General features: G+C 39.5%; 1 protein-coding gene across 4 annotated transcripts in view; it reads right to left on the bottom strand.

Annotated features, from left to right (window-relative positions):
- The window catches only part of LOC109406001 (inactivation-no-after-potential D protein), a 1,280,913-nt gene that overhangs the window by 200,869 nt on the left and 1,062,250 nt on the right, over positions 1–17,794 (bottom strand). For all 4 annotated transcript variants that reach the window (XM_062851786.1, XM_062851784.1, XM_062851787.1 and 1 more), the window contains exon 15: positions 945–1,046. In XM_062851786.1, the coding sequence (XP_062707770.1) occupies positions 945–1,046 (102 nt within the window). The remainder of the gene's footprint in view (positions 1–944; positions 1,047–17,794) is intronic.

The following is a 17,794-nucleotide window of genomic DNA, read 5'->3' as shown; positions in this document are numbered from 1 at the left end:
AAAGCGACATCGTATCACGAGGCAAATAAGAGCAATATCAACCCAACTAGCTGCATTACAGTAATGAAGCAAACACTTTTGGAAGAACTCTTAACAGCAAAACTATTAGTTGCGAACACTTTTGCCGTTTTCTAAATTAGGAATTTCAAAATACAACGAGCACTGCAACTTGGGCATCTTCAGGCCATCTAGAGCATCGTATGGGAGTTTCAAAATGCTGTTTCTTGGGCATTTTCAACAGATCATTGATAATTGATAACTAGGAAAATTTGTGACTGCTATAAAAATCAGAACTGGAACTGGAATGATGATGGAGATGTCCTCAGATGAATGAATTTATAATAAGGCGGATACAGATTTAATTTTGACTTTTTGTCTCCCCCCCCCCTTCAAAGTTTTTTGACAGAATTTTACATTTCGAGGGGGCAGACAAAAAAATATTTATCATAAAATCGGGTCTTGCTAAAAATTCTTGAACAAATACGATGAGTTTCAAATATTTTTCAGATTAAATGCTTTATTATTTTTATCGCCCCCTCGACCAGCCAAAGAGTGGTGGGACAAAAAGTGAAATAAATATTTGTATCGGCCTAAAGGAATTCTTCATATAAATAACGTCACGCATGTGGAATTTGAAAGCAATATTGACTCAACTAACGTCACGCTTTGGTGGTTTTAGAAAAGTTTGACGATTTCAGAGCGAGAGCGTTAAAAAATGACAATTTTTGAATGACGTGTTCATGTGTGTATAAATTTATAATTGAACCGAATCAAGAACAAATTGAATTTTCAGCTGGTCTTTATTTGATGTTGTACTTTGCTTGAGTTGTGTCCCATGTTAATCTTGCGTGATAAAAAAATAAACATAAATGTCAACGAATGGTAATAGCCGTGTCTTTGTCCGTGGTACATAGTTAAGTGTACAAGTTTAAATATTTTCTTACCTTATCTGCCATTGATCCTTCCTGTATATCTGATATAAATATTCCTTGTCCCGCCTCTGCATGTTTTCCTTCAATTATCATTATACCTAATCCCGAAGCAGCCTAGAAAAAAGAGATATTTTTAGTTCCAATATTATCGCACTTTAAATTTTTATGGATTCTTATAGACAACGCAGTAAACGCGTGAATATTTAGCACGGCCGTGCTAAGGTTGACTAAATCAATTCTCGGTCGGTTTGGTTTGTTTGAGCATAGAGTATCTTCGTGCCTACCCTGTTGCATGGTAGGGTAAACAGGTATTATGCGCCCCCGCGCATAATTGTATTAGGCTTCATATTCATGAGACTAGTCTACTATGTCAACTTTGTGGTTGTTGTACCCTTTGAGACAAATAAACAACAAAAAATGAAAACGCTAGAACGCGCAAAACTAATGAAATTAGCTGTTGTGTACTTCATTATGGGCACGGTAAAGGCTGGGTATGCTGCACAATTCAGATCCCATTGTGATCCACTAGCCTCTGCCCAGCAACTCCTATCCCTATCTCCACGCGGTACCGGCCGGAAACTATGAGCAACCTTAGGGAAGATCGGGTAACCAACCCCGGTGGGAACTTTGGTCGTAGGCTGACAGGGAAGGGGGGGTTTGCTTCGGCAAACCTGAGCGTCTGTTCTCCAGGAGGAGCGGCTCACAACAGCGTCTGATCCCCATGTTAGGGGCGGCTGATCTACGTCCGAGTGCCAGGGAAGGACTCTAAGCTCAACTGTGCACTATGGTCATCCGGAAAGCAGGGGGTTGGTGTCAGGCCCTACGAGCCAGCCGTAAAAAACCATTGTAACGGAAAATCAGCAACAGAATAATACGAACCGAGACCAACGGCAACGACCCCAGCGAGCAAAAAGGACTTGCGATTGGAAACTTGGTACGTGGAACTGCCGATCTCTCAACTTCATTGGGAGCACCCGCATACTCGCCGATCTACTGAAGGACCGCGGGTTCGGCATCGTAGCGCTGCAGAAGGTGTGATGGACAGGATCCATGGTGCGAACGCTTAGAGGTAATCATACCATCTAAAAGAGCTGCGGCAACACACGCGAGCTGGGAACAGCTTTCATCGTGATGGGTGATATGCAGAGGCGCGTGATGGGTTGGTGGCCGATCGACGAAAGAATGTGCAGGTTGAGGATCAAGGGCCGATTCTTCAACTTCAGCATAATAAACGTGCACAGCCCATACTCCGGAAGTACTGATTATGACAAGGACGCATCTTACGCGTACCTCGAACGCGAGTACGACCGCTGCCCAAGCCACGACGTCAAGATCATGCTCAGGTAGGCCAGGAGGAGGAATTCAGACCGACGATTGGTAAGTTTAGCGCCCATCAGCAAACAAACGAAAACGGCCTACGACTCATTGATTTCGCCGCCTCCAAAAATATGGCCATACGTAGCACCTTTTTCCAACACAGCCTCCCTTATCGTTACACCTGGAGATCACCACAGCAGACGGAATCTCAAATCGACCACGTTCTGATTGACGGACGGCACTTCTCCGACATTATCGACGTCAGGACCTATCGTGGCGCCAGCATCGACTCCGACCACTATCTGGTGATGGTCAAACTCAAATCGACCACGTTCGGATTGACGGACGGCACTTCTCCGACATTATCGACGTAAGGACCTATCGTGGCGCCAGCATCGACTCCGACCACTATCTGGTGATGGTCAAACTGCGCCCAAAACTCTTCGTCATCAACAATGTACGGTACCGGCGACCGCCACGGTACAACCTAGAGCGACTGAAGCAACCGGATGTCGCCTTATCATAGTCTGTCCGGAGACTATGTTTCTTGACGCTAGTTCTTGACTTCTAATTACTACCCTTGATGGAAGCAGTACCTGGAGACCAGGGTGCTAAAGGATGTTTCGGTATGTACAGAGTACATTGAAACGCATAGCATTTGAGTCAGAACTAGACTGACTTGGTACTGGAACCTACGTTCCTTTAATTTGGTTTTCAAATCGATTCTTACAATATAATCAATAAGTGTAAAAAGGATAGATATAGACGCCTGGGGCGGCGGTGACAATATTTCGGCAGTAACATATTTGGGTTTGAAACATGAGCCTTTGCGCATCGTCCAAACGGACGACCACCAACGAGTAGAAGTGTAGTCAGCAGAACATGTGGCGCACTTTGAGTGCCGTGATGCAAAATGCTTACGCATGCTGCACCGAGGCCATCGTTCGCGTCCATGCAGTCCTGACCTATTCCAACGTTCTGTATGTTTTTATTGCTAGTGCTGATAGACAAAAGAAGATGTTTAAGGGTAAATGCGTTTATAGCACACCTCCTCCCTTTTGAAAAAAATGATGTAATGGAAAGAAATGTAATGAAATCATTTGGTTGGTTGCCGGCCCCAGATGCCTTTACAGTGTATTGAGTTTACATTTTTGTTTTGTTGTTATTTCTAACTATTATATATATATATATATATATATATATATATATATATATATATATATATATATATATATATATATATATATATATATATATATATATATATATATATATATATATATATATATATAAATATAAATATATATATATATATATATATATATATATATATATATATATATATATATATATATATTTAAATAACTTTATATCTAGACTAACCGAATTTTGCACTGCTCAGCTTGAAGCTGGGAACTTTCACCTACTTCCTATGTTTACTTATTTTTTGACTTTATTATTATTTTTTTTTTGAGAGGTTAGGCTCGGTGGTACTCTAGTTAAAGTTATTCTTTGATTTTTACGCCTTAATTATTCTATTTTTGTGTACATTTATCAATTTTTCTGACTGTATGTGTTTTATTTCGCAATTTGGTTCATTGATTTTTATTATTTTATAGGGTCCAAGATAAAAGGAGTCTAGTTTTCTTCTATTTTCATTTTTTAGGTAAACTATGTCGTTAATTTCAACTGTAATAGGGTTTATATTATAATCAAATTCGTCCTTTCTTCTGTATTTATGATCCAAAAGTTTTTGTTTTACTATTTCATGTGACTTGCTTAATTTAAATTTCAATTCGTTTCTATATGACTCAAAGTTGTAAACAGGTTCATTACTATTTTCTAATACGTCTTGTGGAAGAGAAGCGTTTTTGCCAAATATCAATTCAAATGGTGTGTACTTATGGTCTGAATGTGGGGTTGTGTTGTATGCAAATTCGTAGAATTTTGTGCAGTCGTCCCAATCTGATTGGTATTCGTTAGTGAATGATCGCAGGTATTCATTTAAACTCCTGTGATTTCTCTCTAACGCTCCAATAGATTGCGGATGGTATGGTGTTGAAAATGTTTGCTTTATTTGGAGTAGTTTGCTAATCTGTTCAAGTACTTCGTTATTATATTCGGTACCTTGATCAGACCGCAATTCAAGGAAATTTTCAAAAGTCAAGATAAAATCTTCGACTAGTGCTTTAGCTATGGTATTTGCTTCTTTGTTTGGAATTGGAATTATTTTTATATATTTCGTGAGGTCGCATTGAATTGTAATGCAATAACGGTTATTTTTATTCGATTTTGGTAAAGGACCTACTGTGTCTATGGATATTACTTCGAAAGCTTTAGATGGTGTTGTAGTTATAACCATCGGTTCTTTTGTATGCATGATAATCTTATTTCTTTTGCACAATTCGCAGGCCTGGACGAATTGGGCAATAGACCTTTTCATATCGCGCCATCTGTAGGGGAGACTGAGGAGACTTGATCCCTGGGGAGACTTGTTCCCACCATATTTGCTTGGAATCAAAAACATTTTTCTTCTAGCATAATTTTTCCAAAACTACTCCTGGACAAACGACTATGTTTTGGCTACAAGAGATTTCGATTGTACATTGCATTATTTTTTAACGGCTGATGGTTAGTTTTCAGTCCTTCAGAAATCTTTGAGGCGATTCCGAAAAATCTCAATAACTTTGTGAAAATTAAACCAAATCATGTCAAAATTTCACAACACATAGTTTAAATAGAATACTTTCAAACTTATTTATCCAAATAAGGCTGTTGTTAACATATTTTAATTAATTCAGCTTAGTATACACAACAGTGACATGGGGAGACTTGATCCCTCGAGGATTACACACACATTATACATGTGAAAAATAAAATTCTATTCGGGAGCCTCTATTTACTTGGAATTCTAGTCTATTCAACGATAAAATGTGTCAGATAATTATAACTTAAGTACAAACCAAGAAAAGGGGGATCAAGTCTCCCCATTTTTAAAATACGGCATATCCTTAAAAATTTAAGGAAATCTTACAATTTCAAACACTCCAAATTCATCGAAAATACAAGAAAACTCGAAAAGAAAATGAATAGGAAAACTCTGGAATTATTTTCTCTTTAAATAAACCATGTGCTCAAAGGGGGATCAAGTGTCACCCATTTTTGAAAAATACATCATAAGACATGCCTCCATAAAAACACAGTTTTGAAAACTTTAACAATAATTTAAAGGCCTTCTGTTGTGCATTAACTTGCAATAGATGTTTTTCTGCCATTTTGTACGGAAATCGGATCTAGTTTTGTGTTTTTTCTTAAAGTTTCAGGTAAATTAAGAAAAAGGGATCAAGTCTCCCCAGTCTCCCCTATTTTTCTCGGAGTCTTAAGTACAGTCTAAATTGACCTACGTGTCCTCCAACGGGTGTATTATGATGATTATTCAATAATGTTAGAATTTCTTCTGGGTTATCTATTAAGGTTGGTGCTTTATAAATAATAATTTTTAAATTTTTTAATGTGTTATTAGCGATAGTTTTGAATAAATTCATTGGTATCATGGTAAAAATAAAATCATTTGCCGGCAATGCTTTCGCGCTTTTTTCAATTTCTGGAAGAGCACACTCGAATGCGTGACTTCCATTTCTAACGTCTTGATGCACTTGTGCAACAATCGTTTTGCATTTTTTCTTTAGTATCATAAATTTCAACGTATTGTCCACTACGGCTGTGCACAGCTTCATCATTTTTCTTGTTTCCGTAGGGCGTTCAGTTTCATATGCAGAGAGGTGATCAGTCTCCTTTTTCTCATTTTTAATTTTATTTTCGTTATTATTCATTAAATTATTTTTGTGCATTGTGCATTACGAGTCATAGACCTTGTATTAACTAACATTACATTTGAGTTTCTTAATTCCTCAGATGTAGTAGCTATTCGCGATAATGCGTAAGCTGCTACATTTTCCTTACCTTTAATATATACAACGTCGTAATCGAATCCTTCAAGATCGATACGAATTCTTGTTAATTTAGAGGTGGGGTTTTTCATTCCGAATAGATACACAAGAGGTCTGCGATCTGTTCGTACTGAAAACCGTCTCCCATACAGGTTGGCTTCGAAATAATGTATAGCCCAATGTATGGCTATCAGTTCTTTAAGTATAGTCGGTTTGTTTCTTTCGGCTGGAATAAATGTTTTACTTGCAAACGCAATAGGTCGTTCTCCTGCTTCTGAAACTTGGGACAAGACGGCTCCGCATCCGATGTCTGAAGCGTCTGTCGTTAATATGAAATTTTTGGTAAAGTCGGGGTATTGTAACAATCTAGGAGACATCAAGTGTTGTCTCAAAAGATCAAATGCATTTTGACAATTATCGGTCCATTTAAAAGTAACATTTTTCTTCAGTAATTGGTTTAATGGGTAAGCTATGTCAGCAAAATTTTCGACAAATCTGCGGTAATAGTTGCAAAAAGCAACGAATCTACGCACATCGTCTACGTTTTTGGGAATTGGGTAGTCCCTAATGGCTTTAAATTTTGAGTCATCGGGCAACACTCCCTTATCTGTTACTTTATGACCAAGATAGGTCACTTCTGTTCTCAGAAATTTACATTTGGATAAGTTTAATTTTAAATTATATTTTCTCATTCTTTCGAATACTGATTCTAAATTTGATAAATGATGCTTTAATGAGCATCCAATAATAACAATATCGTCTACATAGATAAATGCACGTTCAGGCGTTAAACCTGCCATAGCAATAGCCACCATCCTTTGAAAACTATTCGGACTAATATTTAATCCAAATGGTAATCGTTTAAACTGATAGTGTCCAGAGTTGGTAGAAAATGCGGTATATTTCCTGGACTTACCGTTTACGGGGATCTGATGAAAACCTGACATCAGATCTAATGTGCTAAAATATTTTGCTCTGCCAAGTTGGTCTAATATACTTTCAATCCTTGGTAGAGGAAATTTGTCGGGCATAATTTTCTTGTTTAGTTGTCTGAAATCAACAACTAAACGCCATTTTTTATCTGAGTTGTCCGACTTTTTCGGGACTAGTAAAATTGGAGAATTGTATGATGAAACTGAGGGTTCTATAATTTCGTCTTTTAACATTTTTTGAACTTGCCTTTCGATTTCTTCACCTTGGGCACGAATAGTTTTATAATTGGGTATGTACACAGGCACATTATCAGTGAGGTTAATGTTCTGCGTATAAAAATTGTTGGTTGACAATTTCTCATCTTCCAAGTTGAAAATATCCTCATGCTGGATAATCAATTTTTCCAGTTCTCGTTAAGCTTGTGGAGTAAGATGTTGAGTATCCAAATTTTTTAAAATTATATCTCGTCTAGTGGGCTTGCTCATTGAATAACTTTTGTGTGGTACTACATGAAAATTACCATATCTTCTTGTAAGTTTTGATTTGGAATATAACGGGTTACTTCATACCGCGGGGGTAAATAAAATTTGTTTTGAAAATTGTCTTCAATTGGTATTGAAATAGATTGATTGTTTACGGTGAATGATAAAATCCATGGTTCATAGTCAATTTTGCATTTATAATTTGACAAGAAATCTCTTCCAATGATTCCGTCCGTAGGAATTGGAAAATCGTTTTGAACAATTTGAAATTTCTGTTGAACTTTCGTACCATCGACTAATATATTAGCGAAAGTACTACCTAAAGAGTGAATTCCTGTATCCCCTATACCTGATATTATGCATTTTTCTTCGGGATAGTAAATTTGAGTGTATTTTACTTTGCTACTTTTGATAATGGATATATCAGATCCTGTGTCGATAATAAAAGTACATTGAGTTTCTGATAAATCTATATTTAAATTAATATAATTGGAGATCGATGCATTTATTGTAAATGTCGACCAAACTGTGTTCCTAAAAAATTGTTTTGTGCAGGTTGTTGCTGTTGCTGTTGATACACTGGTTGTTGTTGCTGGTTAAATGGTTGTGGTTGTTGCTGGTAGACTGGTTGTGTTAACTGTTGAGGAAAGGGTTGTATAGTTTGCTGCATTGGTTGCATATAGTAAGTTGAAGATGTTTCATATCTTCCTCTTCCTCTGTTCCATTGTCCTCTAAGATTTTGTCCTCGGCCATAATTGCCTCGGAAATTTGAAAATCGTGATTGGCCAAAATTATTTTGTCCAAAATTGTGTTGACCATAACCATTTTGTCTAGAGTTATGAGCAAATTGTCTGTGATTGAAAATAGTATTTCCTCTGTTATTGGTAAATCCGCCACGACCACGGCCGCGCCGAAAATGATTACTATTATTGGCCACAAAAATTTGTGCCATAGAAGACCTTGGTTCTACTTCCTCAGAATAGTTCTCCTGAAGTTTTTGGATTGCTTCGTTTATCCTGGTGAACGTACCGGCCTTTAAAATAAGTTTCGAATCCGTGTGGTCTATTCCATTGATCAGGGATTCAATACCTATTTTAGTAGCCATTTGATGTGCCTTGTCAGTAGGTATGGTTTCGTCAATGTAGATCGCTGCGAGCTGTTGAGTTAGTTTCTCAACCTGGGTGCAAAATTCTTCCATAGATCCCTTTTTCTTCAGGGCACCCAGTTTTGCTTTAATGTTGTCCGAACTTATCTTCGGAGCACATTGGATTTTTAGTTTGTCTAATGTTTCCGTAAGATTTCGTGCACCAGTTATTGACTGACGTGCAACCCCAGTCAGCCTTGTTTTAACAAACTTAAACACTGTTTCGATGGCTGCTGTTTTCTGATCCGCTGTTGCTTCAGCAAATTCTGCATTAACGGTATCCGAAAATAAAGCAACGGTGTCAAGAAAAGAGTGGAGATTGTCTGGAGACCCATCGTAAATTTGTACGAGGGTAGTCCCCAATTTGATATCGACAGTTGTCATTTTCACTTCCTTCTCTTTAATAAGTAATCTTTTTGAAATGATTGCTGTTCTAGCTAATGTCTTAAACTTGGGCTTGATTGTGATTGACTCATTCAGTAATTTAAGTGCTTCTACTGTCACTGCTTTAAGCGCTTCGTATTTCTCACATTCCGTATTCCATACTTCGAGTGAAACGGTTGTCTCTATTATTAATAATAAAGTTTTGTACTGTTTTAAAAGACTTTTTAAATTTACCTTCTTTTCTTCTATATTTTCCTTCGATCTTGGTCTTTTAATATTTTTACTAATGTTATTGAATTCCCTTTTTATATCCGTTTCAATCGTGCTTAGCTCTTCACTAAACATTTAATAGGTTATAAAATTAGCAATTAGAAGAAAAGATTCAATATGTTGCTATGTTTAGGAATGAGTTTAAATTCTTGTTTAAATACTTATTAAACCATAATTATTTATAATATACAAGACTCGAAATGTGTTATGTTGGACTTACCCTATTCCTTCGTCCGGGGTTCTTGGTTTCTTCATCCACCTGGTTGGTTGGTATCGCCTGCTCACTTGTCTGATTCCTTGGTTTTGATCTGGAGAGCTTCCCTCGGTGCGAGAGGCTTTTCGTTTCTAGCCACTTCGTTTTCTTGTAATTTTTTTATTTAACTCTTTGTGGTAGGACTCGTGCCCTTTTTTTTCGTTAAGATTGCACTAATTATTGTCAGTTTGTAAACGATTCACATTGTGTTAGTACAAATCAATCACTGTTTTTCTGTTTATGATCATTATCACTGGTACCATTTTCTTCTTTGTCACTGGTACTGCTGTTGCTTTGCTGCTGTTGTTACTGGAGTTGTAACTCTCTTATTAGTTCGTCTGCTTCGCGATCCTCATAGGTAAGCGAGACGTAATGAAAGATTTCACCCGTCTGCGCGTTGATTTCATATACGTCGGTCGCTACAAACTTCATTTTTTCTTCCTTTCAATGTTTTTTGAAAATGCATGTGTTTTATCACAACACTTAATTTAATACACAATTGCCATTACACGTCCACCTAAGTTTTTTTTTACGCTTCTTGATGCGTCATAATCCCTTTATCCGTGGAGATTAACACTGATCCAGAGATACTAGGGCAAACTGTTGTCGCGTAGTCTAGGAGCTCTTCCGCTCTGATAGGCCTACGGTTCACTACTACGATATTACTGAAACTTAGTTCCTGAATTTTGTATCTATTATTTGATAATTTTTTCACTTTAACAAAGTCTTCCTGTATAAGCAAGCACAGCTTTACAAATTCTATTTTGCACTATAATTGTACCTTTCCTTGACAAATTAGCAATTAAGGTTTGAACTTTCTCCATTGTTCTTCTCGTTATCCTTCACAGGTTAGCTTTTCATTAATCATCACGGTGGTTCGTTCACCAATCACTGCGGTGCTGTTCACTAATCACTACTGTGATTTATTTCCACCAATCACTACGGTGCTTTTCACTCATCACTACTGTGGTTTTCACCAATCACTACGGTCGAAAATCGCAAATTCGACTAAGTCCGGTCGCCATATCATAGTCTGTCCGGAGACTATGTTTCTTGACGCTAGTTCTTGACTTCTAATTACTACCCTTGATGGAAGCAGTACCTGGAGACCAGGGTGCTAAAGGATGTTTCGGTATGTACAGAGTACATTGAAACGCATAGCATTTGAGTCAGAACTAGACTGACTTGGTACTGGAACCTACGTTCCTTTTATTTGGTTTTCAAATCGATTCTTACAATATAATCAATAAGTGTAAAAAGGATAGATATAGACGCCTGGGGCGGCGGTGACAATATTTCGGCAGTAACATATTTGGGTTTGAAACATGAGCCTTTGCGCATCGTCCATACGGACGACCACCAACGAGTAGAAGTGTAGTCAGCAGAACATGTGGCGCACTTTGAGTGCCGTGATGCAAAATGCTTACGCATGCTACATCGAGGCCATCGTTCGCGTCCATGCAGTCCTGACCTATTCCAACGTTCTGTATGTTTTAATTGCTAGTGCTGATAGACAAAAGAAAGATGTTTAAGGGTAAATGCGTGTATAGCACAGCCTCAGCATACGCGCAGAATCTCGAAGCCGCGTTGCCAGACGAGGGCGAGCTCGATGAGGCCCCTCTAGAGGACTGCTGGAGTACAGTGAAAGCAGCCATCAACGACGCAGCCGAGAGCACCATCGGGTACGTGGAAGGGAATCGACGGAACGAATGGTTCGACGAAGAGTGCACAACGGTTTTGGAGGAGAAGAATGCAGCGAGGGCGGTAATGCTGCAGCAAGGGACTTGACAGAACGTGGAACGTTACAAACAGAAGCGAAAACAGCAGACCCGCCTCTTTCGGGAGAAAAAGCGCCGCCTGGAAAAAGCGGAGTGTGAAGAAATGGAACTGCTGTGCCGTTCCCAAGAAACACGGAATTTCCGGAGGAATTCCTGGAGGAATTTCCGGAGGAATTCCTGGAGGAATTTCCGGAGGAATTCCTGGAGGAATTTCCGGAGGAAGTCCTGGAGGAATTTCCGGAGGAATTCCTGGAGGAATTTCCGGAGGAATTACTGGAGGAATTTCCGGAGGAATTCCTGGAGGAATTTCCGGAGGAATTCCTGGAGGAATTTCCGGAGGAATTCCTGGAGGAATTTCCGGAGGAATTCCTGGAGGAATTTCCGGAGGAATTCCTGGAGGAATTTCCGGAGGAATTCCTGGAGGAATTTCCGGAGGAATTCCTGGAGGAATTTCCGGAGGAATTCCTGGAGGAATTTCCGGAGGAATTCCTGGAGGAATTTCCGGAGGAATTCCTGGAGGAATTTCCGGAGGAATTCCTGGAGGAATTTCCGGAGGAATTCCTGGAGGAATTTCCGGAGGAATTCCTGGAGGAATTTCCGGAGGAATTCCTGGAGGAATTTCCGGAGGAATTCCTGGAGGAATTTCCGGAGGAATTCCTGGAGGAATTTCCGGAGGAATTCCTGGAGGAATTTCCGGAGGAATTCCTGGAGGAATTTCCGGAGGAATTCCTGGAGGAATTTCCGGAGGAATTCCTGGAGGAATTTCCGGAGGAATTCCTGGAGGAATTTCCGGAGGAATTCCTGGAGGAATTTCCGGAGGAATTCCTGGAGGAATTTCCGGAGGAATTCCTGGAGGAATTTCCGGAGGAATTCCTGGAGGAATTTCCGGAGGAATTTCTGGAGGAATTTCCGGAGGAATTCCTGGAGGAATTTCCGGAGGAATTCCTGGAGGAATTTCCGGAGGAATTCCTGGAGGAATTTCCGGAGGAATTCCTGGAGGAATTTCCGGAGGAATTCCTGGAGGAATTTCCGGAGGAATTCCTGGAGGAATTTCCGGAGGAATTCCTGGAGGAATTTCCGGAGGAATTTCCGGAGGAATTCCTGGAGGAATTTCCGGAGGAATTCCTGGAGGAATTTCCGGAAGAATTCCTGGAGGAATTTCCGGAGGAATTCCTGGAGGAATTTCCGGAGGAATTCCTGGAGGAATTTCCGGAGGAATTCCTGGAGGAATTTCCGGAGGAATTCCTGGAGGAATTTCCGGAGGAATTCCTGGAGGAATTTCCGGAGGAATTCCTGGAGGAATTTCCGGAGGAATTCCTGGAGGAATTTCCGGAGGAATTCCTGGAGGAATTTCCGGAGGAATTCCTGGAGGAATTTCCGGAGGAATTCCTGGAGGAATTTCCGGAGGAATTCCTGGAGGAATTTCCGGAGGAATTCCTGGAGGAATTTCCGGAGGAATTCCTGGAGGAATTTCCGGAGGAATTCCTGGAGGAATTTCCGGAGGAATTCCTGGAGGAATTTCCGGAGGAATTCCTGGAGGAATTTCCGGAGGAATTCCTGGAGGAATTTCCGGAGGAATTCCTGGAGGAATTTCCGGAGGAATTCCTGGAGGAATTTCCGGAGGAATTCCTGGAGGAATTTCCGGAGGAATTCCTGGAGGAATTTCCGGAGGAATTCCTGGAGGAATTTCCGGAGGAATTCCTGGAGGAATTTCCGGAGGAATTCCTGGAGGAATTTCCGGAGGAATTCCTGGAGGAATTTCCGGAGGAATTCCTGGAGGAATTTCCGGAGGAATTCCTGGAGGAATTTCCGGAGGAATTCCTGGAGGAATTTCCGGAGGAATTCCTGGAGGAATTTCCGGAGGAATTCCTGGAGGAATTTCCGGAGGAATTCCTGGAGGAATTTCCGGAGGAATTCCTGGAGGAATTTCCGGAGGAATTCCTGGAGGAATTTCCGGAGGAATTCCTGGAGGAATTTCCGGAGGAATTCCTGGAGGAATTTCCGGAGGAATTCCTGGAGGAATTTCCGGAGGAATTCCTGGAGGAATTTCCGGAGGAATTCCTGGAGGAATTTCCGGAGGAATTCCTGGAGGAATTTCCGGAGGAATTCCTGGAGGAATTTCCGGAGGAATTCCTGGAGGAATTTCCGGAGGAATTCCTGGAGGAATTTCCGGAGGAATTCCTGGAGGAATTTCCGGAGGAATTCCTGGAGGAATTTCCGGAGGAATTCCTGGAGGAATTTCCGGAGGAATTCCTGGAGGAATTTCCGGAGGAATTCCTGGAGGAATTTCCGGAGGAATTCCTGGAGGAATTTCCGGAGGAATTCCTGGAGGAATTTCCGGAGGAATTCCTGGAGGAATTTCCGGAGGAATTCCTGGAGGAATTTGCGGAGGAATTCCTGGAGGAATTTGCGGAGGAATTCCTGGAGGAATTTCTGGAGGAATTCCTGGAGGAATTTCCGGAGGAATTCCTGGAGGAATTTCCGGAGGAATTCCTGGAGGAATTTCCGGAGGAATTCCTGGAGGAATTTCCGGAGGAATTCCTGGAGGAATCTCTGGAGGAATTTCTGGAGGAATATCCGGAGAAATTCCTGGAGGAATTTCCGGAGGAATTCCTGGAGGAATCTCTGGAGGAATTTCTGGAGGAATATCCGGAGAAATTCCTGGAGGAATTTCCGGAGCAACTCCTGGATTAATTCCTGGAGGAATTCATGGAGAAATTTCCAGAGGAATTTTCGGAGGAATTCCTGCAGGAATTTCCGGAAGAACTCCTGGAGGAATTTCCGGAGGAATTCCTGGATGAATTTCCGGAGGAATTCCTAGGGAAATTTCCGGAGGAATTCCTTGAAGAACTTCCGTAGGAATTCCTGGAAGAACTTCCGTAGGAATTCCTGGTGGAATTCCTGGAGGAATTTCCGGAGGAATTCCTGGATGAATTTCCGGACGAATTAGTATAAGAATTTTCGGAGGAATTCCTATAAGAATTTCCAGAGGAATTCCTGGAGGAACTTCCGTAGGAATTCCTGGTGTTCATCTTCGAAAAATTGACCCCGGAACCACCGGAACCGATTCCCGGGAAATCTAAATACCGGTTCTACAATTGTTAACAGTATTTCAGATAACGCAATATTAACCCAGAATTATGTATTTTGAAAATCACGATGTTTGAGATGCCGCATGATGGTATTGCACCATTTTCAAAACTTGGCCCCGGAACTGGATTCTGGAAATTCCGTATACCGATTCCATAATGGCCAAATGTATCCTAAGTGGCCAACCATTATGATAAAGTGCCATAATTTTCAAAATCATGAAGTTTGATATGTCACCGGGAAATCCGATTACCGGTTCCAAAATGGCCAACAGTATTTCAGACAACGCCAAAACAGCACAGAATGATGCATCTTCAAAAATCATGAAGTTTGATATGTCGCATGATGGTGTCTGTTTATTTTCGAAAATTGGACCCCGGAACCACCGGAACCGATCCCCGGGAAATCCGAATACCGGTTCCAAAATGGCCAACAGTATTTCAGACTACACCAAAACAGCACAGAATGATGCATCTTGAAAAATCATGAAGTTTGAGGTGTCGCATGGTGGGATTGAATCATATTCAAAAATTGACCCCAGAACCGGTTACCCGGAACATCCGTAAAACGGGTTCCAAGGCACGTAGTGACCGGGATGGACTTCTAGACATTTTTGTCTATCATTCTAGTGCACTTAGGTCTGAAAACTGTACGGTTCTCATATCGAAAATTTACTTTTTCCAAAATGGCCAAATCGAATGACCCATTTTGATTCCGGAATAACTCCGGAACCAGGTGGCCATTCCAACAATCCCTAGCAAATCCTTAAAATATAAGGATATCCGCTTATTGTGTCAAAATTTGGTCGAAAAATATTGAAAAACAAAAAAGTTATAACAAAAAGAGTATTTTTTCGCACTCTCGTTAGGGGCGGTTGGCAACGGAAGGGTTAACGTGCAGTTTTCCATGAGACATTCATCTATGTCTCTAACATAAAAGTTGTAAAGAAGGGAACTTAGACATGCACCCTGGGGGAGGCCCATGTAGCTAATTCGTGATAAGGATATGCGGTATACCGAATGATTTCGCCAAATACACCTCGAAACGAAATTCCGCGGAATTCCACGGAATTCAACTAGGCGAAATTTATGATTTTGAATTTCGTTTCGTTTCGTCAAATTCTAAAAATTTCGCCTTCAAAAAATATAATTTGACGAAATTAAACGGAATTCCGCGGAATGTCTAAAAAATTTCGAAAACAAATTCATAGTGAAAATGTTCATACAAGATCTTGCAAATCTCATGTTACTCAAAAGTGTAAAAATAAACATCTCGAATAACGAGAGACAAACCACTCCCAGGTTCTATAATAAAGACAGAAAAACCCCGAATATGCTTATTATCATGGACCTACCATTTAGATCTTGCTCAATAGGTATGCTTTTAACATATGCGGTATGCGGGACCATACTTAATATTTTGGTTAAATTTTCTGATTGGATCAAATGCAAAAAAACACGAGTTTAGTTCCTGTCTTCAGTTTAGATTCTCAACAGGAATTATTAGCAGAGAAATGGAGAATATTAGAATACGACGATATAGGGTGAGGGATACACTAGCAAAAGTTCTAAGAAAACTTGGAAGCTCTTCCAAAATATGTTTCTAGAAAAAAATAATGAAAATACCAGAAGAAATCGTATAAGACAAATTCGGTAAAAGGTTTGGAACATGGAAAAGTTTCTGGAGAAACACTTTTTCAGGAAATTTCCAGTGGAACTCTTGAAAGAGTTTTACCATCAAATCTGTATGACGAAGCGTACACGGTTGAACTATTATTTGCTGATAAGAAATTCCGTATAATTTCATGTTCGTCCTTTAGTTTTTCATATAGCTTTACTTGAATGAGAAAGTTTGCAAATACTGAAAAGAGTACTTTTGCGATATTTGGATAAATTAAAAAAAACTTTAAAGGAATATAAAGGGAATAATCAATCTTTTTTTTCAATTGTTGAATTTCTTAAATATGTTCAAGAGAAGACATCGATGTAGGAGTTCGTAGCAAAATTCATGAAGTATATCAAGAGGAAATATATAATGGTAGTGATTGATACCGATATTTTATGACGAATTTCTTCAAATACCTTCAGGAGTGAATTGAAAATGTCAACAGTTTAGATGAGCACGACAAACTCTAACATCGCTGTGTGCGCAGCCAACTTTTATACTAAATTTCAGTAAAAAAAGACGTTTGTTTGCTCGATTTAATCAGAATATTCACCAACATACCCTGGACTGGTTATATTAGGTGTGATATTTTTTTCAAATGCATAAGTTCTGAAATTTTTTTTTTATTTTTTCAACTGTAGTAACAATAGGTTTAGCCTTAGGTTAGTTGATTTCGGGACCCACAGTCAGGAATCGAAAGACCCAAAGGTAGAACTCACATTTCGCAAGTCTTTTGGAAGTGTTATTTGATCAAAGGCCCTCGGTGAAAAGAGCATTCACATGGTTAAATCACACCAGCTCCACTATTGTCCAGATCTATATGGTAGAATCTTTGGCCTAATAACCTAGAGATGACTGTGTTATATTTTTCAAATTTCAAGTTTGTGGATGCCTTCATATTTAATGTTCGCATAGATTTCTTAAGTATTCTTTTCAATTTCTATATGAGTTTAACTAGGTATTTTCTGATAAATTCAATCACCTACCAATTTTAGGTTTAGATTTTAGGCTTTCTGTAGAAGGTACGCTCTGCAACAAAGCTTGATTGGTAAACATCTGACTGATGTATCCATATCATTGCTTCAGGTTTGTGCTTCAATTTTATTAGACTATTGCTGTAAATATTCATATTTTCAATATAGGTAACAAAAATAATGAAAAAATAGAAATGGCACTGTGGCAAAAGAAGCTAAAGGATGAGAGTCTTTATGAAAATGTAATTCGCGTCACCGCAGTCAAACGCACAGTATTAATCCGCATAAAATTTATGTAACTGTAAAATTCCGCGGAACTTTTTCGAAAATTTCGTTTCGTTTCGCGAAATACCGAGTGAATTCGGATTTCGTATCGATCTCACAAAACATTTTTGAATTTCGTTTCGTTTCGTACCGCTTCGTAACAGAAATTTTATATTTCGTTTCGTTTCGATTCGCCTTGAAAAATCCCATACCGCATACCCTTAATTCGTGAAACTGTCAAGTCGCCATGAGTGAAACTCATCTGCTTCTCAAACAGCAAATTATACAAAAAATTGTTCAGAATTAGTGAAAGGCCACTTTCCTGTAGTTTGTCGGAAAGAACATCGACACAAACTGA

Source organism: Aedes albopictus, chromosome 2, assembly GCF_035046485.1.
Source record: "Aedes albopictus strain Foshan chromosome 2, AalbF5, whole genome shotgun sequence".
NCBI lineage: Eukaryota > Metazoa > Arthropoda > Insecta > Diptera > Culicidae > Aedes > Aedes albopictus.
The sequence above is the reverse complement of the archived record's forward strand: the minus strand, read 5'-3'. Positions and strand labels throughout refer to the sequence as shown.